The 26,677-nt window shown below is 46.0% G+C and overlaps 1 protein-coding gene across 1 annotated transcript in view; it reads right to left on the bottom strand.

The window, feature by feature from the left end:
• LOC146177825 (neprilysin-11-like) overlaps nt 1-7,034 on the bottom strand; it is a 32,760-nt gene extending 25,726 nt beyond the window's left edge. Inside the window, exons 1-2 of the mRNA XM_084581643.1 lie at nt 5,880-7,034; nt 3,353-3,598 (exon numbers count right to left, since the gene is read on the bottom strand). Coding sequence (XP_084437769.1) covers nt 3,353-3,598; nt 5,880-7,034 — 1,401 coding nt within the window. The remainder of the gene's footprint in view (nt 1-3,352; nt 3,599-5,879) is intronic.
• Nucleotides 7,035-26,677: the final 19,643 nt, after the last annotated feature.

Here is a 26,677-nt window from a genome sequence, read left to right as displayed (position 1 = left end):
TTTTGCAGAACTATGGTTGCTGTGCAGCCACCATACATATCTTCCAGTACTTTCACGTACGGTTCACCTACACCCTGATCTCGCTATGCCTGCATGACCACTGAGGTTTAGACCGAGTCAAATGCTTTCTCGTAGTCAATGAATACTATATATAGGTGCTGGTTATATTCCGTGCACTTTCTTATCACCTAGTTTATAGGGTGGATATGATCGGTGTTTGAGTACCCCTCCCAGAATCCTGCGTTGATTAAAGACTAAGGTTGTCTTCATCCTATTAGCGATTACCTTAATAAATACCCTGTACGTAAGTGATAGTAAGCTGATTGGTCTGTAATTTTTCAAGTCCTTGGTGCCCCTTCCTTATGAATTAAGATAATGTTAGCGTTCTTCCGTGATTCCGGTAACTTCGAATATCATCAGGCATTGCGTATACAGGACGGCAAGTTTTTCTAGCACGATATCGTCTCCGTCCTTCAAGAAACCTGTAGTTACCTAATCATCCCCAGATGCTTTCTCCCTTTTCATAGCTTCTAAGGCTTTCTCACCCTCCTCCTTCATTACTTGAGGAACGTCTGATTGCTCTTCATTACAGCCAAATTTTGTTTCCTGTCTGGACTGTAGAGGTCCGTACGGAACTCATCGGCAACCTTGCATTTTTTGTCCATGTTACTAATAGCATTGAGCGCCTAGTCCCCGAATTCGTACATATGATTATTGCCTATGCCTAATTTCTTCTTTACCGCTTTCAGGCTACGACCATTCTGGAGAGCACGCTCAATTTTCCCCATGTTATACTTCCTTATGTCGACCACTTTGCGCCTATTGATTTGCTTTTATATCTCTGTCAGTTCTATCCGGTCTGTTGGGTTGGATGTTTTCATACTTTGGCGTTTCTTAATCAAATCTTTCATCCGCTTAGACAATTTAGCGGTACCCTTACGATTCTACCGCCTACTTCTACCGCGCAATCAGTAATGATATTCCTGAAATTATTACTAATAAAATGGCGAGAATTGGGCCTAGTTGGTTATTCATATTGGTTTCAGCGCGCTAACACATTGAACGACAGAAAAGACAAACACCACGGAGCGCGAACTAACAACTGGTTTGAATGGATGAAACGGAAGTCATTTTATACACAAAACGTGGTCGTCATCAAACAAACATAAGCAACGAGGAAACATGAGGAAACAATCATCGCAGGTAACAAAGGCATACAGCTAGACACACTCATCGCGATAATCTAAGCAATTCAACTTCTTTCGCAGACAACGACAGTGATACGTTGCTGATACACGTATCGGCCCCGACGGATTTTCGCCTCGATTTTTGAAAAAATCCTAAAAACACTGACCGCAAAAAATAAAGAAAAAAATGACCCTGAAGGTTCCAAGAAGATCACGCGTCCGATTGTCATCCCGTATGTACACGGAGTATCGCACGGTCCAAAAAAGATTTCAGGCAGGCACGAAGTTCCTGTGGTGTTCACGGCACCCAAAAAGCTATCGGGGTTGTGCGCAAAAATAAACAGACTCGATGAAACACCCAAACTACGTTGCACCACCAACCATGAGAGGAAACACGTCGAATGCGATACAGGCGTGGTTTATTCCATCCCCCTCTCATGCGGATTGAAGTATGTCGGCCAAACAGGTCGGTGCATAAACAAAAGGCTAAATGAGCATGCTAACAATTGCAAATCAATCGCGCATCCAGGGAAGCTGGCTACGCATTGCCAGCACTGCAAATGTAAGCCTCAATTTGAAAAAACCGCTGTTATTTCGCATTCTGATAATAAAAGCGAAAGAGAGATCACAGAAGCGTTTGAAATAAAATCCGTCGGGGCCGATACGTGTATCAGCAACGTATCACTGTCGTTGTCTGCGAAAGAAGTTGATTTGCTTAGATTACCGCGATGAGTGTGTCTAGCTGTATGCCTTTGTTCCCTGCGATGATTGTTTCCTCATGTTTCCTCGTTGCTTATGTTTGTTTGATGACGACCACGTTTTGTGCATAAAATGACTTCCGTTTCATCCATTAAAACCAGTTGTTAGTTCGCGCTCCGTGGTGTTTGTCTTTTCTGTCGTTCAATGTGTTAGCGCGCTGAAACCAATCTGAAATTATTGTTCATTGTTTCTAGGCTAAGGTCGGGTTCCTCGGTTAGCACTGATATCTACTCTGCAGCAAGAGCCTGAATTGTTCTACCGTTTCCCTTGCCGCTTCTTCCTCGGTAATCTGTTCCTCCTCCCCTTCAAATCCAGAATAATTCGAGACCTTACTTACCATGCTGTAGTCACTGCATCGCACATTTCCGATTACTTCTACATCCTGCATATTGCCGGGGTTACAACACAGTAAGAAATCATTTTCATTTTTATTCTCCCCGTTAGGGCTTTTCCATGTCCACTTCCGGTTCTTCAGTTTGCTGAAGAAGTTATTTATGATTCGTAGGTCATTTCGTTCAGTAAACTCAACTAGCAACTCCCCCATGATATGCTTAATCCAATACCATTGTTGCCCACTGCGTGGTCTCCAGCTTGCTTTCTACCTACCTTGGCATTCAAGTCGCCCACCAGTACAGAAAAATGTATTTTACTTCCCCTTTACTGAGATTTTACATCTTCATAGGAGCTTTCTACTCCCTGCTCATTATGACTACATGTAGGTGTGTATGCTTCTACAGCCTTCAGCTTATACTGCTTATTTGGCTTAATAGTGTTGCCGGCTACCTTCTCATTAATGCTATAGAATTGATCTATATAACCAGCTATATCCTTACTGATAAGGAATCGTACTCGTCTTTCCGGTAAACCTCGGTAGCACAGTACATGCCCGCCCTTCAGTACGGTATATGCCTTATTTGGCCTCCTCACCTCACTAAGCCCTATGATATCCTATTGCGTACTCTCTAGTTCCTCTAACAGCACTGCTAAACTAGCCTCGCTATAACTAAGGTTCTAGCATTAACCGTTTCCAGGGTCAGTTTTCATATATACTGTGCACTGCTTCTAAGATTTAAATGCTTTGTTACCTCAATTGAGATAACAGACAGCTACCAGGAGCCTTTATTTCACATTCTCCTCGACTACCAGATTTACTGCTGCCGGAGGCATACAGTTGCCTGCAGCTCCTTGAGTGCTTAAGACATTTTACAGTTTGTTTCGGGCGCAATGCAAAACAGTCTGCGAGGTTTAGAAAGAAGCCACGTGAGCTCTTCTCGAGGTCACAGCTGTAAAAAGACATGGTCTTGTCTGTATATGCCTCACAAAAGCAGGCGCACACATCGATGGAATGTTTTCCAGTGTAGCAAAAGATTACCAAAACGGTTTCATGGCGAGTTAACGACACTCACGGGCTGCAGCTGCCTGGCCTGCTGCCGACTTGCCACGTCGCGATAAAAAGCAACAGGCGTGGCTCTCTTCCTAGCGCCACTGGGTGCGCAGTCGTTGCCGAAGAACCCAAACTTCAGAACGGGCCGCCGCTTAAGCTGATATCGCGCCAGGACAGCACGCACGTTGTCCACCCAGCTTACGTAACCAAGGTTATACCGGTAGATGTCTTCCAGCTGGCGAAGGTAGCCCATGACGACCGCCGTACGCTGGAAACAGGAAACCCACAAAAGCCCAAGATATCGCTTGATTTCTTGAATGCTTACTGGTTCCATACTACACTGTGTAACGCTATGGAGCACTTATACTACACAGAGTATCACGCATAGTGGGTGGAACAGCGCGAAAAGACGAAACACGCAAGAAGAGACGCACAACAGACGAGCGCTGACTCGCAACTAATTTTTATTAGGAAGAAAGCGGATTCTTATGCAAAAAATATGTCACATGATGTTACAAAGAACGAAACCCTTGAATTCCAATCTCATTACTATTCTGACTACTTTGGCTTCTGTACAGATCAGTATAGAACTCATCGGCTGCTTTGACTATCTTGTCCATATTCGTGATGACTTACGTTTCCCGTCTTGTGCCTTAGCGCATACATCTGATTTTTGACTATGCCCAAATTCTTCCTGACTGCTTTAAGGCGTCCCCTGTTCTTTACAGCATGCTCAATTTTCTTCATGTTATACTTTACTATATCGGCCACTTGGAGCTTATTGATTAGCTTTGATATTTCTTCTAATGCTATCTGGTCTGTTGGTTTGGAATCTTTCATACTCAGGTATTTATTAATCAAATCTTTCGTCCCCTCATACAGCTTATCGGTATTCTCTATAACTATCCCACCGCTTACTTCTACAGCGCACTCAGTGATGATATCTGAAATAACTGTTCCTCGCTTTTAGGCTAACGTTAGGCTAATACTCTATTAGAGCTGAATATCTATTCTATAGTGAGATCCTGAACTCTTCTGCCCTCCCCAACTGAATATCTCTTCTGTAGTGAGATCCTGAACTCTTCTGCCCTCCCCCTCACCTCTAGTTTGGTGATGAACCGCTTTCTTAACTATTGCATTCCCTCTTCAGATTTAGACTAACTCGAAACCTTACTATCTCGTGGTCACTGCTTCGCACTTTCCCGAATAACTCTACATCCTGCATAATGGCGGGGTTAGAACACAGTATGAAGTCAATTTCAGTCTAGTCTCCCAGATCGAGGTTTTCCATGTTCACTTACGGTTCTTTCTTTTGCTGGAGACGGTATTGATGACTCTTAAATTATTGCGCTCTGCAAACTCAACTAGTAACTTTCCCCTGTTATTCCTAGAACCAATGTCATAGCCGCCGGGTCTCCTGCCCGTTTTTTTCCTACCTTGGCATTGAAATCGCCCATTAGTACGGTGTCTTCACTTTCCCTGTCTTCACTTTCCGCATTGCCGATCTACATCTTCGTAGAAGCTTTTAACTACCTGGTTATCATGACTACATGTAGGTGCGTAGGCCTGGACAACCTTAAGCTCTCATAATTAAGCTTAATTAGGATGCCTGCCATTGTGTCATTAATGCTATAGAATTCATCTATATACCAGCTCTATAGTTACTGACAAGAAAACCTACTCCTACTTCTCGCCTCTCCGGTAAACCTTCATAAGATAGTACATACCTGTCCTTCAGTACAGTATATGCCTCATTCGGCCTCCTAACCTCATTAAGTCATACGACATCTAATTTCACATCCCCTAGTTCCTCTAGCAGAACTGCTGAACTAGTTTCATTAGCTAGGGTTCTGGCGTTAAACGTTGCCAGGGTCTGTGTCCAATGGAGCCCTGTCCAGCGGAGGTAGAGATCCTTAGCACCCCCAGCTGCGTCACAGGTCTGACCGCCGTCGTGATCAGTTGCTCCGCAGTCGCTGATTACTTAGGGCAGGGGTTATTCAGGACTATAATCATGGGAGGTTACGTCTAATTACTGCACCAGGGTGGCGGACTCCTGTTCTGTGGTAGGGAGTGCGTTGCTGGAGGTGGTTCACCGGCCCCAGGTTGCAACCCAAACCTGTTTATGCAATTACATCGACACGCGGATTTGTTTTTGACCTAGTGGAGAATTGCGCGGCACCGAGATTCGAACCACGGTCCTCTTGCATGCGAGGCGGATGTTCAACCACTACACCAGCGCTGCAATAAACGACATACAATTAGAGGTACACATGTCTTCAGTTCAATTTTTGTACCAAACTAGCCTCCAGTTTGAATAGCAGATGAGTCGACAGATGGTAAGTGAGAATCGAAATGATATAACACTGCCCCGAACTCCCTACAAAGAACTAGGGCATCAAAAGTGGTATTTTTTTTTCTGTCACATTTTTCAACACTATGGGCGGGATGTCATTTCTGAGGCACGACGAGAGCTTTTCAGCCGGACGAGCTGAATGTGCCATCTCGTAAAATATAGCATGGCTAGTGGGTACACGGAAAGGACAGCTTACCGAGTGCTCGTTAGAAAGCAGCGATGCAATGCAGGCTGGAAGCACTCTGTCGACGGCCACAGCGCAGAGCGACGGAGACCCAGGAGCATCGTCTAAAGTCCTGCCGAGAGTGTTCTTAGTGAATAGCTGACGTAGTGATCGAAACTTCTCAGGCAGAAAAGGGGCCAACTGTACCAGCACCAGGAACCCCAGGTAGTTGAGCGAAGCCCTCGGCGGGAGCTCGCGCATGGCCGTGCTTACGTAGTGCCGGACGTAATCAGAAGACCTCACCACCACTGTGGCATCAACGTCATCGAAATATGTGGCATTGACACGAAGCACAACGTCGAGAAAGAGGCGGTATCCAGGGTCAAGATTATGAAGTCTAGAAACGTATGCAGCGGATCTGTCAGTGTCCGGGACAGCGGGAAGCAGAGGAGCAGAACCTAGGCGAGTGAATACGGTCATTACCTCATCCAGCAGGTCTGTCCGCTGCGAAATATCTGGATCTACTTCTCTGAGAGCCATGCGGAATATTCTGGTCACGCTCTGACGAGAAGCGTCATTGCAGGAAAATATAAATCGGGGCTTGTTAAGTTCAGCTGTGGTGGCTGGAGGGCCCCGAGGATTAGGAACCGCGGTAACCTTTACTAGTGCATCCAAGTCCATATCGCGGACAAGCTGTCCAGCGAATATCCACACATCGCTTACTTCCGCCTTCTTTTCTCTCGGCCACTCGCCAATTTCCCATTCCTTGTAGAAGGCTCGCACCTCTTCAAGCGCGCTGTTGGCCTTGTCTCGATCGAGGCAGGCCATGTACAAAGCTCGAGCTACGTCCGCTTGGGTGTCTTGCCTTCCCAGCAGCTCGCCCAGACGCTTCAAAATCAAGTCTTGCATAAGCGTGTCAGTGGAGACCACGTCACCAGTGCCTGAACCTTTGACGGGATGATTACTCACCCATTTGTCGCAGACGTAATCGTAGAAATTATCGCAAGGACCTTTATGTTTGCTCAGTAGTGACTTTAGGTAGCTGGCTTCGAGGGTGCAGAAGTCGCTGTCACAATACGTCGTGTTCTCACCTGGCTTAGGAAGTTCGGTTTTTGGCGGGGAAGGGGAAGGGGCAGATATAGTTTCTTCGGTGTCAAAGATTACGTCGATATTATAGCTCAGGAGCATATAGAGGAGAAAAAGAAATACTAAAACCGCAACAGCCAAGCACCCAACTATCAAGTGCACTTTAGTTCGCCCTGACTCTGGGTTGTTTTCTTCCGCGTTAGCGTCGTCCCTATTCTCGGCTCCTTCACGATTTGGCGCTTCCGGTGGCGGTTTTTGTTTTTCTTTTACATTCTTACCGCCTTCAAGTGGATCAAGGTGTTCTGCGTTGGCTCCGGGCGACCCTCCTTTATTACCATTCCGTGAACCTGGCGACGATTGTTGCACTACGGCGACTCGATAACTCAGAATATCGTGCCGCATACCGAATGCGACTGGAGCCGTGGGTGAAAATATGGTGAGTCTCTCTGCAGTGTTCATCACTGTTGACGCCGACGTCTGCGCTGCGCTTCTTCTATGGGCACCTCGTCTCTGGCGGTCTCGCTTAGCAGTGGCTGAGCAGGCAGAGGCGTGGCAGTGTGACGGATGACTCATGCCAGGAATTCCATCATTTTGAGATGTTTCAGTTGATGCGGGCGGATTTCGTGTGTTTCCTATTATTGTGCGACGTGCTGAATTCAACGCTTCTGTTTCAGGCCCCTTTTGTGAGAGCAATGCATCTGTTTTGGAATCCACCGAGCGCGTGCCAGCGGTACCTGCGCTGTCAGAGAAAGGCTGACACTCGGGTGCAAGTGAAATGGGCGCCACAGAGTCTGTTAACGGTTCTCTATGGGGTCTCGTTTTGCCGTCAGCATGCGCGTGGTACTTTTGGCTGGGGGAAGAAGACTTCTCTAGTATAGCAGCCGTGCATGGACTGCTAACTGGAGGAGAACGGATATGCGCTTCGTCCAGAGGAATAGTGTCGAAAGCGGAGCGCCTCTGAGAAGTCATCAGCCTTTGGGCGTCGGATCTGCTCTGCGCTATTTTAGAAAACCATGTTATTACTTCGCCGAAACGGCGTTTCAAAGGATGTAAGCATCGAGGCAGAAAGTGTGGCGACGGCATTCGGCTGTCCAGCGAATAGCGACCGCGCTTCCAATTCCTAACATATGGCTGCCTCTCTACGTCGAGACAAAGCGATTTACTTCGGTCACGAACCTGGCTTTTTATACGTGCTGGTTCTGGGCTAACGGATGAGCTCCTATCGTGTGGTGAACGTTCCTTTCTGGTCGCGGATCCCGAGCTTGTGCTTAATGTACCGTCCGCCTGTGCAGAGCACGATAGTGGGTTTGCGCCTGTCGATAAGCCTTGAGTGTCTTCCCGGATGCTGCTCCTCGAAATTGGGCACTCAAAGTTTTTTCTTGGCTTAGATTCCCATCGTGCTGGAAGTGAATCTGGGCGCTCCGACCCGGTGTCTTGCTGAAACCGTCTAGATAGCGACGAGGCTGGTGCGCTTTCCAGCGGTGGCCAAAAACATGAATGTGTGACTTCTTCGCAGCCGTTTTGCATCACAGGAACAGAGTATATAACTGGCAGCTGGCTATGGAAACTCGTAACTCCGTTCACGTCGGGGTTCGCTACCGTTGCGTCGATCGATGAAACTTGAGATTTCGTTCGTGCCTCGGTGATTGCATTGTATTCCCCAGAGAGCGAAGATGTGCTCGAGCAAGCAAGTGCAACGTAGCTAGAAGAGTGCAGAGTGTTGGAGATGAGAGTCCGCACATTCGAAGTGGTCTGACAGAGGCCGACAGCATCCGTTATAAGGGAGCGTTCGGGCAAGCTATTCTCAACCAGTTTATGAGTGGTGTGCTCCAACATGTAATTTTGATCTTGAGTAGGCTGGGCTGAACATAAAGGAGTTGCCATTCCCCATTCTTTGGTATCACAGGGTTTCTGTGATGGATTTGGCCGCAAATGCAATAGGGAGCCAGCCTGATCTGTAGTGACGTTATCACCTACCAAGGCATCATTTTTGGGAGGCTTCGCGGAAAAAACATCGCTTCCTTTACGTTCACATTCAGTTCTTTCTGCGTTAATCTCAGCAGCTTCATTGGCGAAAAGGGGGCCTAAAGGCTGACTTCGAGGCAGTTCACTAGAGGTTTGTTGTGGTTTCATAGCCGTTTCCTCCAAAATGCTCCCAGTAGAGTGATGATCGCACAGGTTTCGGTGCCGGGGAGAAACATCGCATTGCGTTTGCACCCCTACATTTCTTGCCTCCGTGCAGTGGTCGCACTTTGGACATTTGCGAGAATAGGTGGCGCCATCACCGGTCACACTAAGTGTGGGATATGGCGCTCGCGGAATCGAGGCGACGCTCTGAGGGAGGTGGCAAAGAGAAATGTCGTATGTCTTGCTTCCTCGTAAGGAGCGAGTACTGGGATCGTTCATGCTCGTTTGAGCTCTCTGGTCGATATCGGACGATGTGACGACGTCTCGCGTGGAGAACGTGGCATCAGCATGAAGGGCCGACGCCACTCCGGAGCTGGCCAAAATTTCACTTCGTGCTTTTCTGCCAGGACTCATTTGAGGCCTTCTTTTAACCACTACAGATCCAGACAACTTGTGGCTTGCGGCAGGTTGTAGGTTCAACTGTGGATGGTAAACAGTGAGGCAAATATATTAGATTGTGGTCTGAGGGACGGAATGTATGTTGGTTAGTCGTATACTCTATTCTTTCCGCTAATCTTACCGTCTTGTTTACGCAACAAAGTTAACCATTCAGAGACAGTATAAGGTAATTTATAGGGTTGTTCTTAACACGCCAAGTTTATCGAACATACTACCACGCTGATTTCGTGAATCTGCCTTAGCACAGCTAACACCAAGGTCGCGGCTTAGTTGGTAAGGTAAAGTGCTCTATTTCCCGTTTACAATTGTACATTTGAGAATAACCAGATTTGAGGAAAAGGCTGAAAAAGCGGCTTGACAAGTCCTATTGACAGCAGCAGCAGCACAGCAGCATCACAGTGCAAAGAAAACACTGATAAAGCACAGAGAAAAGAAAAAGGGAAAAGAGGAAAAGAAAAAAGTAAAGGAAACAGAGAAAGGAAAGGAAATTAAAACTGCATGCTGAAAACTCGCTAATATAAACCGACTACATAGGTTAGGTAAGTTAGATACTACCTCAAAATAGACCGAAACAGGTGGGATACTGCAATCAAATTAACACAAAAGATGTACGGCTCTTCATGGTTTTCCACAGTGAATACAACAGCAGTTTTAATGACCCTCCGTCATAACTAAATAACAATGTGAATCAACATTATTGGCTAAAATAATTGTACAGACTAGACAGCGAAACAAGTAAAACAACGATATCCTTCAAGATTAGTTTTCTATACTCCTGGACAAGTTTTTGTCGCTATGCAGCCAAAGGATAGGATAGGATAGGAAATACGTTAGTTTCTCTATGCAGCCAAATTTAAACAGCGAAAACGCATCAGTTCACTGCGCAGTAGCTTATAGTCCCTTGATAAATTACGCGGATTTTGTTTGCTATCATTAAAGGAATGACTATGTTGTTTAAGAGTGCGTGTTGTCGGGCTAGTTGGTTCTGCATAATAAAGGTGAAGTTAGCGCTAACACTTGAATGAAGACAGAAGAAAGAAAACACCTACGACGATTGACAAGCGTCACCACCAACTGTTTATTGGAGTGTAACACAAAGCATGTAAAGAAAAATATGAGCATGCTGTTATTACATCAAGATTATACTACAATATACACCAGTAAAACGTTTGTCCAGTGCACATTAAAATCAGTACACGACACCGGGATGGACGGACGGACGGACGGACGGACGTGTGTGTGTGCGTGTGCGTGTGCGTGTGCGTGTGCGTGTGCGTGTGCGTGTGCGTGTGCGTGTGTGTGTGTGTGTGTGTGTGTGTGTGTGTGTGTGTGTGTGTGTGTGTGTGTGTGTGTGTGTGTGTGTGTGTGTGTGTGTGTGTGTGTGTGTGTGTGTGTGTGTGTGTGTGTGTGTGTGTGTGTGTGTGTGTGTGTGGACGTACGGACGGACGGATGGATGGATGGATGGATGGGTGGATGGATGGATGGATAGATGGATGGATGGATGGATGGATGGATGGATGGATGGATGGATGGATGGATGGATGGATGGATGGATGGATGGATGGATGGATGGATGGATGGATGGATGGATGGATGGATGGATGGATGGATGGATGGATGGATGGATGGATGGATGGATGGATTGCGCTTCATTCGTGTGTCGTCTTTCACTTGTCTCTATCAAGTAGCGCAGTATTCCCCAGTATGATCAACCAACTGGACCCCGTGTCTGCATTGGTGGATGGATGGATGGATGGATGGATGGATGGATGGATGGATGGATGGATGGATGGATGGATGGATGGATGGATGGATGGATGGATGGATGGATGGATGGATGGATGGATGGATGGATGGATGGATGGATGGATGGATGGATGGATGGATGGATGGATGGATGGATGGATGGATGGATGGATGGACGGATGGATGGATGGATGGATGGATGGATGGATGGATGGATGGATGGATGGATGGATGGATGGATGGATGGATGGATGGATGGATGGATGGATGGATGGATGGATGGATGGATGGACGGACGGACGGACGGACGGACGGACGGACGGACGGATGGATGGATGGATGGATGGATGGATGGATGGATGGATGGATGGATGGATGGAAGGACGGACGGACGGACGGACGGATGGATTGAATATAGAAGCGTCTCATTTGAAACGGGGTGGTAGCAGTTGCTATCATGCTAATTTTTCCCCCTATATCTCAATTATTGTTTTAAATTGGTTAACTATGCCATCATTCTATTTATTTATTTTTGTTTCTACATTACTAACATTATTTCACTGTTCTGTTTTTAAGCCACCAATCTTCCAATCGTTTTTTGCTAGCTTCCCCCGCAGATTCATTCACCCGGCCACTGGTATCTCCAAACCCCAGAGCTTCAGGAAGAGTGACTGCGCCTGCATCGACTTCTGGATGGATACCATTACATCCAAGTATAATACGGTTAATTGTTTCTGTGGATTTACCACATACTGCTCATGTGTCATCTTCATTATTAAATTTCTTTTTGTAGCTGCGTGTTCTAAGGCACTCTGATATTTCTTCAAAAGGTAGGGCACTGCCTCTTGAGTTATCAAATAAAGCTTCCTTCCTTATCTGCCTTTTCCACTTTCGGCATAGTCTCTTTTCCAAACCTGCAAAGCGGGCAAATTAGGGTGCCTCGATACCAGCGCCGTCATACAGAGTGGTGACACCCTTCGGCATGCCCCGCGCCGCCGCTTTCTCCGCGCCCGCCATCTTGGGGCAAGTCGCTTCGTGCCGCTGCTGCGGAGTGTCCGAAGCAGTTGGGCTGTACGCTGGGTGCTGGGCGATTGTACTGTGTTCAGTCGGGAAAACTAGCATGCCGGGCTGTTGTGTTTCATTGTGTGCTGACTCAGCAAAAAAAAGAGGAGCCAGATGTTTTCGTTTTCCACGGTGATAAGAGACGGAGAAATGTATGGGAGGCGAAAGTGAAGCCTGAAGACTGGACGGTGAATGGCAACACGAATATCTGTGAGGTACGCCACAATACCTGGACTGCTTTTATGCATCCATAAAATTTCTTTTGAGCGGATAGGTGCATTTCGATTGTGTAAAAAGGTCTAGCAAAGACACAGACCACTAGAAAGATGACAAACGCGCGTGTCGTCATTCTTGCGGTTTGTATCTGTTTATACGAAAGGGTTTTACAAGATATTTTTGTACTCGTCTAACGCAGTTACCCACTTCTATTTGGAATGCCATTATCTCACGCCGCTTCACCCATCTGCTTGTAAGCACGCGCTTTTTGCTGTTTTTGGCTTCCCAATCTAGCATTATGCGCAATAGATTTGGCCTGCCTTCAACGTTGAAGCAGGTCGAAGCATCGCATTACCTGGCATCGGGAGTTGCGTGCTGTGTTTTTTAAGTGTAAATTTTGAATTTTCAGCGTGCGTGAGGGCTTATAAGCTAAATATGGTTTTGGGGTTTGACGTCCCAAAGAGGCTCAGGCTATGAGAGACGACTTATAAGCTAAATATATGGGCAATTGCGTCTGCTATGTTGTAGTCACATGGGAAAATTTAGTGTAACTTTCAGTTAGTGACACTCGAATTTAGTATCGTTCGCGTGTGTCACACAATATCTGTTGTTCAGGATCTGCCTTTCTGTGTTGATAGCTGCACCAAGAACATGTTGAGAAGTTCGAGCCTGGTAGTTGTCAAAGGAATGTACCATTGCGCCCTTTCGATCGCTCCCCTTTACACTCGGTCTTGAAAGCTGTATGGTGGCAACCACCGAGGCTTCAGATTCACACAGATTACATTTCCTCTCTCCTTCTCGGGAAATAATACAGTGGAGAGTGAAGGATGGCATGTCACCTCGTGACAGAGTAGGAAGTGAAACGCAGTTTGTACCAATTATTTTGGCCGCAAAAAAAAATATAAAGACTCCCCGTGAGTCAGATGTGCTGGAATTTAGCAAGTATAGCTTATCGCTTATACAACATTTCGCGAAACAGAGATGACAGGTCCTCTGAAGCTGTTTGTTTTTTTAATTATACACAGGAGCAGTTTTTCGTGAAGTTTTTGAGATTCGCAATAATATAAGAAGCTGGGTTCTCATGAAAATTAAGTCGTTTTAAGTATATGATTGGCAGCTCGACAAGTCGCAAAGAAGCTCCTTTCGTGAGCTGGAAGCTGTAGCGGCATCATCTTGTGAAAGCGGGCTAGCGGTCAAAAAACGCTTCCTTCTTGATCTGCATTTTCCACTTTCGGTATACTTCCACACTCTGCTTTCCATCGAATTTATCCAATTTTTACCTTCTGTGTTTTTCACCTGTTGCTTAATGCTCTTTATTTCTCCGTCCTTGTGACTAGCATACTTACTAGTTAGTTTCCTAGTTCTTTTCCTCCATTGTGAGTCAACGCTTTTTAAGTACAGGTATTTGAATACTTTAGCTGCCCATCTGTTGCTGTCCAATTTCCTCAGGCGTTCCTCATATAATATTTTACTCCGAGCTTCCCGTACTTCTAAAGATGCCCAGCCGATATCTCCCTGTACCGCCTGATTGGTAGTTTTGCCGTGTGCACCTTGTGCTAATCGTCCAACGAATCTCTGATGTATTTCTAATGTCGACTGTACCTCTCATTTTAGGCACAAAACCGCATTTCCGAAAGTAAGTCCGGGCACCATAATTCTTTTCCAAATACCCCTCAAAACCTCATACCAGTTGTATCCCCACAATGCCTTATGCTTCATTATCCCGGCATTCCTTCGCCCTTTGGCCTTAAGTGATTACTCATGCTCTCCAATGTATGCCAATCCTTCGTTTGCCCATACCCCCTGATATTTATATTCTGCTACTCTGGGTATTTCATGGCCTTGTATTTTGAGACCCTGATCAGTTGAACCGTTGAAAATCATCAGATCCGACTTAGCTGCGCTTAAACTGAAGCCTAGAGCGTCCCCTTCGTCTCCGCAATACTTAACTAGAGTTTGCAATTCTTCCAGACTCTCAGCTAGCAGCACAATATCGTCTGCATATATCAAACCGAGGAGGCGCTGCTCTACCACCTTTCCACCTAATCTTGACAGGTTGAAACCTAGGTTATTGTCTTGTATCCTCCGTTCCAGGTTTATTATATAAAGCATGAACAGCAGCGGTGATAGAGGACAGCCTTGTCTTAATCCTTTGCATACTTTGACATCTTCCGTACTTCTTATCCCTTCCCACGTACTTTCTACTTTGTTATCCCGCTATATTTCCTGTAGGAACTCTATTATCTCATAACCGATACCTTCTTCTTTTAATATGTTCCACAGGAGTTCCCTGCTTACGTTGTCGTACGCCCCGTTTATGTCCAGGAAGGCCAAATACAAAGGTCTATTTTCCCCTCTAGATATTTCGATGCATTGGCTAAGCACGAACAGGCTATCATCTAAGCGCCTACCATTTCTAAAGCCGTTCTGAAGTTCTCCGAGTATCTTGTTACTTTCAACCCATGCTTGCACCTTTAATTTCACCACCTGCATGGCCAACCTGTACATAACAGATGTTATTGTAACCGGCCTGTAGGATTTTATGTGCATCCTTTGTCCTTTCCCTTTATAAATCAAATTCATTTTACTCTGCCGCCAGCTGTCCGGAATTTGCTTATTCGCTATGACTGTTTCCAAAGCTTTTAACAACGTTTCCTTACTTTTTGGACCGAGTTCATTATTCAGCTTGATCGGAATTCCATCTATTCCTGTAGATGTGTTTTTAGGAATATTTTTTTCTGCCTTTTTCCAGTTTAGATTGGTTAGTTCTAAGGGCAAATCGGATGACTGCGCAATCTGCCGGGCATTTCCCGAAGCGTATGTCGTCTGCTGCTGCTGCGTCTACCCATCGGTTTCTGTGCGCTTTCGCAATGCGCTTGTTTCAGCAACGTACGTAGCGCGTGATATTCATTAACTGCGAATGTACGTTCACTTAAACCTTAAGTAGTGTAAAAAAAAAAAGACATTTCTGCGTCATTACAGGCTCGAAAGCAATTATTTCAAGTCAAGGTGAACTCAGATCGAAACCGTACTGTGGCTAGATGTGGCAGAACTACATGGTGTTGCAACACCATGACGAAAGCTCCGCCCCCGTAGCCTTGGCTCCATTGCCAGAAAAACGTAATACAGGTAGAGCGTAAACAATAATTTGCATACCACGGTTAGTATGGGAGTGCGTTACATACCAGTATTCCGGAATCCGCGTTTGGTAATGAAGTATATATTGTTTAATATTAGCTATTGAATGAATATCAAAATTATTCGATTTTCAATCCTTAACGTATCCATGTGATAACCATAGAATTCGGACCGCTGCATTTCGAATGCAGCCACAATGTTTCAACGATGGCAAAATTGCAAACAAAGAGCGCTTTTGTTCATCGTAGAATTAGTGCACATTTGACAAGTAACATTTCATTTCTAGTTTCTCTATTTGTCGCAAGTATCAGCTTCAAGTTGCCCTTAGAGGGTGTTTACTATTTGCTAGGTGTTTACAACAGACGAAGGGATCTTTACTACTAGATACAAATTTGACTAAAGTAAAATTTGATGTTTTTGGCCGATTTTTGTGTTGGGCAAATCCAGTCACAAATTTAAGGAAAAACCAAGAATCCCGCAACGGATGCAATACTTAACACCTTTTTCTACCGCCGGCTTTGCAAAGCTGCTTGTGATAGCTCTTACAAAATATTCGAGGTCCCCCTGTCTCCTCTCTTAAAGAAAAAAAACTTGTCAGAAACGTTCCAGAATTACGCCGACATGGCAATCACCACTCATATCCACAGAACTGTCCGCTCGTCTCTAACGACCTCGCATTGCCATCGTCCCACGGTTCAACGAATTACTGGTGGAAATGGATATATCAGAGAGAGAGAGAAAGAGAGGATATATCTGAGTTTGTTTGCAAATAAGAAACAGAACATGAGGAAGGGGATTACAATTTTCTAAATGTCTTGGGAACTGTTAAGTATCGACACTGGTTTGATAGAATTCCTAATGTATATTTGAAAGAGCGGAGTAATTTCTCATTCGCTGCCACTACAACGCAGACTTGAGGCTCAGATTGTAAGGCATAAAACTTGCCTACTAACTCTGTAGCTGAAATAAAATCCGATCTCCTCAGAGTAGTGACCCCGAGCTATGCCTGGCTCCACGACATTCGCTAAATCCAAGCTAAACCTTTCGTGAGGTATTACTACTTTATTTGAGATATAAATCTTCGGAACTTCGCCTGAACCAATGACACTAAAATCTTTCCCACTTCAAATTTTTGTTCAAATCGCCCTCTCCCTGGAATCTTCTAGAACTCGCGCTTAACTATATAAAACTGATAGTGGTGGTGGTGGTGGCGGTGGTAGTAAAACTCTATTTGAGCCACTTACGTGGCTCGGCAAGGGTGGGGAAGCGGAAGGTGAGGGGCCGGACGGTGACAGGCCCTCGGGCCGCTCTAGATGACCGGCACATTTGGGCCTCGGCGAGCTTCACGGCCTAGTCCACGATGCAGAGCTGTAGCTACGGTTGTGAGCTGCGCAAAGCGGCCTCCCATCGCTCCTCTGATTGTACTTCATTAAAGGGGGGATGAGGTTTATTAGGGCAAATTGGATAGGTGTGCTAATAGAGTTACTACACGTTCCCCGTTCTGGCAGTGATCGCTGTTAGACATTTGATGTGATTCCTTAGTCAACTGCGGCGTTCCTGTGAAAGCCGTACAGTATGCTGTAATAATGGGCCATATGGTTGAGATGAACGCCAGTTAGTAACTAGCTTTTTTCTACTGTAAGTAAATGCGGGCGTCATTTCACTGGTTGGAAATAAAGCGTTTTGTGGGGTGCTATTTTTTCCTTTATTATGCATACAAAGTACGGAAACATAGTCAAGATTTGTTTGCACCCATAGAAAGATAGGTAGTGCTGGGTCCAGTACAGATTATGATACAAGTATAGGCGAACGAAGGAGTAACGATTCATAAACAACTATATATATAACAGGAATAAACCTGCAGCATCTCGCGTACCGTTTTCTACAGCTCTAAGAGGAATTCCTTAAGTGAAGGCACAGAATTACTTTTAATATTCAAATCATTACTAATTCTATTCCAGGTTTGGGCACCATTAAATTCGATTAGTTTTCGTCCATAAATATTATGGCATGAAGGGGGAGATAAATATTGTGAAGGATTGCTGCTGTTGTGGTTCTGCTGGGAAGTCTGGAGGTCTGTGGAAGTGCGTGGTTAGATGTTAGAATACTATTCACTGTTACTACAGTTACTGTACTGTTACTGCAATATATGTACAAAGTTCAAAGGCCGCAATCTCAGCGAATTGAATAAAGGCTTTGTTGAGCCAGTACCTTATCAAAACGTAATAATCCTAACCGCGTTTTTTTCTTCATACGAATGATTATATCCAGATACATTATATAAGACCATGATTCCATACAGTAAACAGGAATGATTCTGAAGAAAGTAAAACAAAGTAAAGGATAGGGATACCAAAGCACTCACGACCCTTTCGCAATAAGTAACAGGCATAAAGAAGTTCTGAACATGCAAGGTGGAAATACAGCCTAACAGAAAAACACGCATAAGGAATACAACAGGACACGAGGCTGACGAGAGGAATGTAAAATTTGTCATACTTTCTGTTGGATAAGCGGTGAGGCACGTGCTTCTTTTTTGGCCACCTTAGTTCAATGAAGAAGGATCAGCGCACTCATTTGCGTGGCATGTTACATACTCTAAGCTCGAATGTATTACTTAGACTGCATTCCTTGTCTGATGAGTGGCGTAAACAGGACTTGTGGACAGCCCATTCCCGCATGAGCTGTCAACTCAGGGCAAACATTTTAGATCTTCAACTCTGCTTGAGCCAAGTTTCACGAGCATTAGCCATCGGCCACATCCGCTGTTGCTGCTGCTGCTTTGACCTTGGCTCGCTTTCGCACTTGATAAGCGTCTTGGCAGCGGGATAGTCTGGCGGGATAGTCGACAACCTGTCCGGCAAGGCTGCAGTCTGTCATTAATGAGTTGGTTGCTGCTGCTGCTTTGACCCTGGCTCGCTTTCGCACTTGGTAAGCGTCTTGGCAGCAGTATAGTCTGGAGGGATAGTCGACAACCTGTTTAGCAAGGCTGCAGTCTCTGTCATTAGTGAGTTGGTTGCTGCTGTTGCTTTGACCTTGGCTCGCTTTCGCACTTGGTAAGCGTCTTGGCAGCAGTATAGTCTGGCGGGATAGTCGACAACCTGTTTAGCAAGGCTGCAGTCTCTGTCATTAGTGAGTTGGTTGCTGCTGCTGCTTTGACCTTGGCTCGCTTTCGCACTTTGTAAGCGTCTCGGCAGCAGTATAGTCTGGCGGGATAGTCGACAACCTGTTTAGCAAGGCTGCAGTCTCTGTCATTAGTGAGTTGGTTGCTGCTGCTGCTTTGACCTTGGTTCGCTTTCGCACTTGGTAAACGTCTCGGCAGCTGGATAGTCTGGCGGGATAGTCGACAACCTGTCCGGCAAGGCTGCAGTCTCTGTCATTAGTGAGTTGGTTGCTGCTGCTGCTTTGACCTTGGCTCGCTTTCGCACTTGGTAAGCGTCTTGACAGCAGTATAGTCTGGCGGGATAGTCGACAACCTGTTTAGCAAGGCTACAGTCTCTGTCATTAGTGAGTTGGTTGCTGCTGCTGCTTTGACCTTGGCTCGCTTTCGCACTTGGTAAGCGTCTTGGCAGCAGGATAGTCTGGCGGGATAGTCGACAACCTGTTTAGCAAGGCTACAGTCTCTGTCATTAGTGAGTTGGTTGCTGCTGCTGCTTTGACCTTGGCTCGCTTTCGCACTTGGTAAACGTCTTGGCAGCAGGATAGTCTGGCGGGATAGTCGACAACCTGTCCGGCAACGCTGCAGTCTCTGTCAGTGAGTTCGTTGCTGCTGCTGCTTTGACCTTGGCTCGCTTTCGCACTTGGTAAACGTCTTGGCAGCAGGATAGTCTGGCGGGATAGTCGACAACCTGTCCGGCAACGCTGCAGTCTCTGTCAGTGAGTTCGTTGCTGCTGCTGCTTTGACCTTGGCTCGCTTTCGCACTTGGTAAACGTCTTGGCAGCAGGATAGTCTGGCGGGATAGTCGACAACCTGTCCGGCAACGCTGCAGTCTCTGTCAGTGAGTTCGTTGCTGCTGCTGCTTTGACCTTGGCTCGCTTTCGCACTTGGTAAACGTCTTGGCAGCAGGATAGTCTGGCGGGATAGTCGACAACCTGTCCGGCAACGCTGCAGTCTCTGTCAGTGAGTTCGTTGCTGCTGCTGCTTTGACCTTGGCTCGCTTTCGCACTTGGTAAACGTCTTGGCAGCAGGATAGTCTGGCGGGATAGTCGACAACCTGTCCGGCAAGGCTGCAGTCTGTCATTAGTGAGTTCATTGCTGCTGCTGCTTTGACCTTGGCTCGCTTTCGTACTTGGTAAACGTCTTGGCAGCAGGATAGTCTGGCGGGATAGTCGACAACCTGTCCGGCAAGGCTGCAGTCTGTCATTAGTGAGTTGGCTATGTGCATGATGCATTTACCTAGGTTAACTGAAGGTGCGGCACAGAGGGAAATTCATGAGGACGACTATGTCGAATTCACAGCGCGAGAGTGTCTTACAGTTGAATCTTGAAGACGGTTATGCTTACTACATGACACGAGAGTGTGGTTTAGTTTTACACGAGGTTGATAGGCTGCGGATACAGCATGCTGCTTCCGTGCCTGAGTACGAAGGTAAAGACGATGATGTTCGTTGATTTGCACGATATGAAAAATACGATGTTCGCTGTGGAATATGAGATGAAACAACGTACGGTCCAAGAGTACGTGACGTCATCTGTGGAAAGTATGAGCTCATAGCTAGGACTACCTCTTCTCAATATTTACGTTAATGAATGCTTATATTTTGCCTTTCGTCGCAACGTTTTGCTTTCTATGCGTTTCTACAAGCGCAGCAGCTTTTGTTGGAGATGGCAATTAATTACAGCTCAATGTTTATTATTTTATTTGATAATTTTTAAAATTGTGGTATTTGCTTTTGTTCTTGCTTGCATTGTTCATTCCCTCCCTCTTCCTGAATTAGCATATTAAAGTATAAGTGAACTAAACTTCCAAAAAAACGCAGTAAACCTGCCTCTCTACCTTACCAGAACGAACAGATCATCTTTCCTGGCCTAAGCAGGAGAGCAGAGGGCCAATCCAAGGAGGTTATATAAAAACTGCTGGAGCGGAGGATGCCTATACCGGCCAATGGGTTCGGGTGGAGCCAACGGCAGCCATCTTGCGGGGGGCAAGAAGCAGCCTGCCAAGCGCTTCGCAGCGCTGCTCGCCGACATCAACAGCGGTTTTAATTGTTTAACGGGTTTTCAAGCTCTAATGCAACACTAGACTATGAGGCGAGCCATATAGGTGATCACAGGATCGAGTTTAAACACCTGCGCTTTTTTAAAGCTGAGATATCCGAGTAGTGGGGAATTTTTTTTTTTTCATTTTATCGGCACCAATCTTGGCACCAATATGCGCTGTATGCAGCTGCCGCAAAGCAGAAAAGTAAAGTAGGACAAAATGAGTTCAGCAATTATCGTTTATTCATCTTCTTAAATGCACTCTCTTTAAATACAGAAATTGATCGGTCATGGAAGATGTCAGAACAAAAATCAATTCAAAGACATACTGGAGTAAGCAAGAAACCTGACTGTCACACTGACACAGCCAACTTGATAAGCATGCAAACAACCGATGCAATTACGTTAATAGCATTTGTGCCCAGTTAACACGTGAAGGAACAGCAAAGGATCGAATGACCAACATCATTCTGGTAGGTTACACAACGGGATTACACAAAATTGCCAGCAACATGAACTACAAATATGAAATAGTTTCTATTTTGGCACGCATATAGTGTTTGTTCGCTGAAGAAGACTGACTTATGGCTAAACATAGCAAGCAGATACAACACACTGCCAAACAGCTAAAGAAAGCAAGTAGAATTCATGAAGTGCTGCAAACACATTCAAATGTTCTAAATGACACATCCTCAGTACCGACATTTTTTTTTTTTTCTTTCAAATACAAAGAGTGGCACTAGTTGGTTTTGATTCCATGACTGATTCTACACACTGCATCTTCACTGGTTCTTAAATATGATCAGTCTTGTGAGGACGGACCTTACTTTGTCCTTTGTGATGCACCTATTCCTCTCTTTTGTTATGTGATGGATCCTGACTTTAATGTACAGCTCCACTATATCCTTGCATAGCTTGTAGACATGATTGTCTAATGCATCGCAGTCCATGAGGTGCTGATTCAACTGAGAAAACCAATTTTTCTCTGGCGACGTGCTCAACACCTCCAGCACTAGGTGCTTTGTTTTCAGATGAACTGTCTGAATGCTTTCATATTGTGCTTGCAACCGACGGAGTCCCTTCTCTGCCATTTCACACAGCGAAATCACATCTTTTGAAGGTGATATAAGTCCTCCTCTGGCTTTTTGTTTGGCCAACGCCGGTTGTTCTTTAGCATAAACAGCTGCAACGCACTGGTCACAGGTACTTTTTGCAGCAATTTTTCGAGCGACAAATCCTGCAACGTACGGTACAATAGAACTAACAAATGGAGAGAGGCTTTCTGGGTAGTCAACTCTATGCGTGTAGTCGTGGTCCTCAGCTTGCAGTATGGAACACCTTCGCATCGTGGTGACAGCCGTAGTTGCGCTCTCCTCAGAAGCAATAACAAATGCGCCCAAGACAGACACCACGTCTTGTGAACAGTTTCCAGATTCGGAGGACTTCACCTCAGTCTGCACGAGCAGACGCTTGTAGGCAGCCAGAAACTGAGCTGCTGTTGGATTATTATTGAATCCACCTCGCCCTCTTATGCAGCCAAAAAATGTCTCCGCATGATCTTGGCTCATCTTGTGAGTCAGCAAGTACTTCAAAGGGCCCCTGTGAATAAGCTCATCAAAAATCTCCTCGGTGCTTTGCATGCATATTAGAAAGCCCAGAAATCCTGTTTTCTTGACACCTTCCAGAACGGGCCGTCCAGCTGGCTCCTTGAGAGCGCTTATATACGCTCGAGCATCAGAAAAAAATGTCCTCCAGCAGGATTCATTTTGTGTTCGCAAAGGCGCCGTGTGAGATTTCGCCAAAGGATTCCTTGAATTCAAAATGTCGAACAAATGGTCGAACAACCTCAGAAATCTGGCCGTGGCAGCAGCGCCTCTGAGCTTCAATACCTGCTCACAAAAATCGAGAGCGTCAGCTACCGAAGAACTCAGTGCTTGGACTGCCAGCCGGACCTTCATTTTTTGTTTTGCCCACTCTATGTGCATTTTTGTTAGCTTATTTCCAAGTCTCAGACCTTCCTCACGCTGCAAGGCATCTAGCGCTTGTATGTAAGACCACTTCACAAATTGCCCGTCAACATCGACAAGATGGCTTACAGTCGCTAATGAGTTTCTTATCAGCTTGATCATATGGCATGCATCTAACATGATATGCACTTTTTTTGAGGAATCATTTGGTTTTTCAAAGCATGTGCAAAGGTTTTCACCTCCACTGCGAAGCTCAGCCCCCAAACTTGCAGCCATGCTAAAATTAGACGATGCACCATCAAATTTCAGTGAGATGACCTCAACTCCTACAGAAGCCAATTTTTCGATGCACTGCTTTGTGAGTTCAGCTCTCTCTGAGCCCGTGAGAGAGTCAATCAGAAAATACCCTACAGGAATTTTAAGCCGCATGTTGACTCCAACGAGCACGTAGACACAAACGTTCCTTGCCTCAGGAAGGCTGTCATCTTCCAAACCTGTGCCAAAATCGACATAGCCGACCACCCTGTCGCCGACCAGCTCAACATGCTTTCGTAGCGCCATGTCATCCACAATGAGTGCACAGTAGAGTACTTCTGATCGTGTTTGCACAAGATTCTCCAGAAAAGCAAATGCTTCAGCTGTGAAACCTGGACGTCCATCAAGGGATCGATACCACTCGCGGATTGTGCGTTGCGATGGTAGAGCATCATTGAACTTCGAGCGAACGTATTCATAGGCTGCTGGTAAATAAAAATGTAGTGTAAGAGCGAAGGTGCGCAATGCTGGAGGGATTTTCCCTTTCTTTGCAGCTCCTGCCCTTTCCAGCAGCTGCTGTATGTCATCTGAGAACGCTGCTCTAAACACTTCAGCTCCTTCATCGGATAGAAGCTTCCTTTCTTTTATTGTTTTAATAATTTCTAGGGCTGTCTCATTTCTTTTCTGTAGCCTTCGCTTGGTTTGCTGTAGAACTTTGATTTTTTTCTTTAGGTGCATTGTTTCTTCTTCAGTGGCGTGGAGTCTATTCTTATACCATTCCTTGCTAGGTGAAGGTAAGGCAGCCTCCTCATAATTAGCAGGAGTTTCTGGTGCTTTAGCATCCTCATTAAATGGAGGGTCTCGGGACTTTGGTGGCGGACGCTTCCTTTTAGCCTGAAATATAAAATTTTGTTTATTCAAGTGCATGGAAAGACAAGTCAGCAACCGGATTTAAATTAGAGGGATAACGCCAGCACTTTGACTGCTTGCACGTCAACTTTCCTAAAAGCACACACGCGCGCTAGCACACCTCGCCAAGAGCACAGCAATATACGATGACCCGAAATTTCTAAGCTAACGACACTGAACGCCTATAAGGATCTACGCACGAAGTGTCGAGACAAGTTCAGTAATGTTCAGCATACAACATTAGAATAATAATCATGCGCGGCTCCGTCAGCCGTCTGTGTTTTAATGCAAATCAGCAACTGTCTTGAACATCTTTTCGTGCTTACCGGCGCTTGCAGTCGCTCCGGGAATGCAGGAAACACTGCCGGCACTGTGCCTGGGCGCAGCCGCGTAGTCTGGCCGGTCCGGTCAAAGCATTCCGGAGTAAAGTGAACCGAACACAAGCGGTCACCGTCTTTTGCGTGCCAGCCTTCGCGACGAACAGCTTGTTCCCAAAGTCTTCACGCCTCAGCATCCTTCGGAAACCTAGCAGTAAAGAAATTGTTGGTTGTGGGCACGCACGTGCTGCGCGGCGCAATACAAGAAGCACAGCAGTCCGGAATAAACTTTCACGAGTTCAACTTACTTGTGAAATGTGACACCTGGCGTCGTCTTCACGCGGTTTGTACAACCGTAAGCTACGCACGAGCCAACCGTGCTTGTTCTGGCCGTGTTACATGCCGCGCAAGTGAAGCAGCACCACTTGTCCGTGTACACACTCGGCGCGCGCTGCGGCGACAGGCGTGCTTTCTGCCCCCCGCAAGATGGCGGCGCGGCGGCTTCACTTGACGGGCGCCCCCTCCGCTCTAGCAGTTTCTATATAACCTCCTTAGGCCAATCACGCCTCGTGTAAATCTGCAACACAATCTCGCGCAATATGCGTACGCCACCTGGCCGAGTCTAACCGAAGACGGCTAGCATAGTGCCGGGCGAATCGACCAGGCGGCGTTATAGAACTCCCAATGCTTTCTCACTACTCGTTGTGTCATCTTCTAATCTTGTGCTCCCGTCCACGTTCCGCGCTGTTACTTCAAGTGCATAACCAACATGCCCAAGCTGCTATTCTTGCTATTCTACACCTAAAGACTAATGCACCCCTGGAATTTGGTTCCCTATTTCCATAAAATTGGGGCCTATGTTGTGATGTTGCGCGGCCACTAGCTTCGCTTGTCACTGCTTCTCTTTTATTATTTTTTTCTAAAATGGATTTCATTATCCTTGAACAGAAATATAAATCACAGTTGTGGCGAATTTTGCTCACTCCACAGCTTTCGGTAGTCATGACGGTGGGTTATTTAACAAAACGGCGTGCTTGAAATGCAAGGCGCAGCGCGAAATAATTACAAATGAAATGCCAGAAATAGTTCTAAATCCAAATTTTTGTACCTTCGTCTCTACTAATCTTGATGGATAACATGAAGGAATTAACAATATAAAAATACTGAGGGATATTCAGAAATATTGAATACTAACAAAACTTTCCAATATGATATTTATGCTCCAGCAAGGTATTTTTTCATTACAGCATGTAACACTCCTAACATCACATAAACAAAAGGGTTCAAATTTGCTAAGGTGCACTTCCGTGGGGCACCCTACTTTTTTAATCATTACGGAAACTTTCGAGGTAGACAAAAACTTGACAGGGCTGTCCTTTATCACCCCTACTGTTCAAGTTTTATATTGTCACGTGGGGCTGAAAGGAAGACGATCAAGAGGAGGAAGCTCCCTTGCATGAGCCTCCGAATCTGATGTCATGATTCGACGCGTCGTCTCGGATGAACTCTTCCGGCATCAAGGAATGCGTGATAATGATTTTCCCTACGACATTTGTACCCTGCGGGCAGCTTCGGTCCAGTGCTCCTCTTTTTGGAGTACTACCTTTCACATACCTCCACGTGAGCGCCGGAGCTACTACTCGACTATACTCTGCTTACTCATAGCTAATACAGCGCGCCACATTCTCCGCAATGAGGCCAGTGCCTGGACTTTGATGTTCGCTTCCACCCTGTCTGCGAGGTCCCTTATCTCAAGCGTACTCGCGGACCCACAGTTTGTTACCGCAGTGGTATGCCTGGACGTATATCCCGGCCTTCGCTGGAGTTAGGTTCCGCTCTACCAGTGCCAGTGATCGAATCGTCGACCCAATGACATGCAGAAGTCTCTGATCCGATCTTTTCATTTACTCCGGGCTACTACCGGTAAGCGCCACTCCTGAACGACTATCCAGCTTCTGACCAAAGTCTGACTTCCCACTCTCCCCACTCCCTGCATTCCCAGTCTCCCCGCCGTCCTTTGCTGAGGACTAGCGAGTGCGGTCGATGGCCATTCACCTCTCGACGTCGCAGCCGTTGCCAATTCCTATGCCCGTCGTTAAAGACAGATGCAAGATGTTAAATCATCTAAAAGCGTTAATGGATATTGTTCGCGTTATGGCCTTAGTATATTTGGTGCTACAGTATCAGAATCAGGAAGCCGGAAAAAACTGTGTCCCCAGGATATTACTCGTTCCATGCTCGCAGCAAGAGTATGTTGTCAAAGGCTACGCTCACCTCTCTAGGGCAAGCATCCTGTGGCGAGATCGTTGGAGCCGCAAAATGCCGCAAGTCCGGCTGCCGTGGCTGTTT

Source organism: Amblyomma maculatum, chromosome 10 (assembly GCF_055883805.1).
Source record: "Amblyomma maculatum isolate TAMU_Amacu chromosome 10, ASM5588380v1, whole genome shotgun sequence".
Taxonomy (NCBI): domain Eukaryota; kingdom Metazoa; phylum Arthropoda; class Arachnida; order Ixodida; family Ixodidae; genus Amblyomma; species Amblyomma maculatum.
Note: the sequence above shows the minus strand (reverse complement) of the source record. Positions and strands in the feature narration are given on the sequence as shown.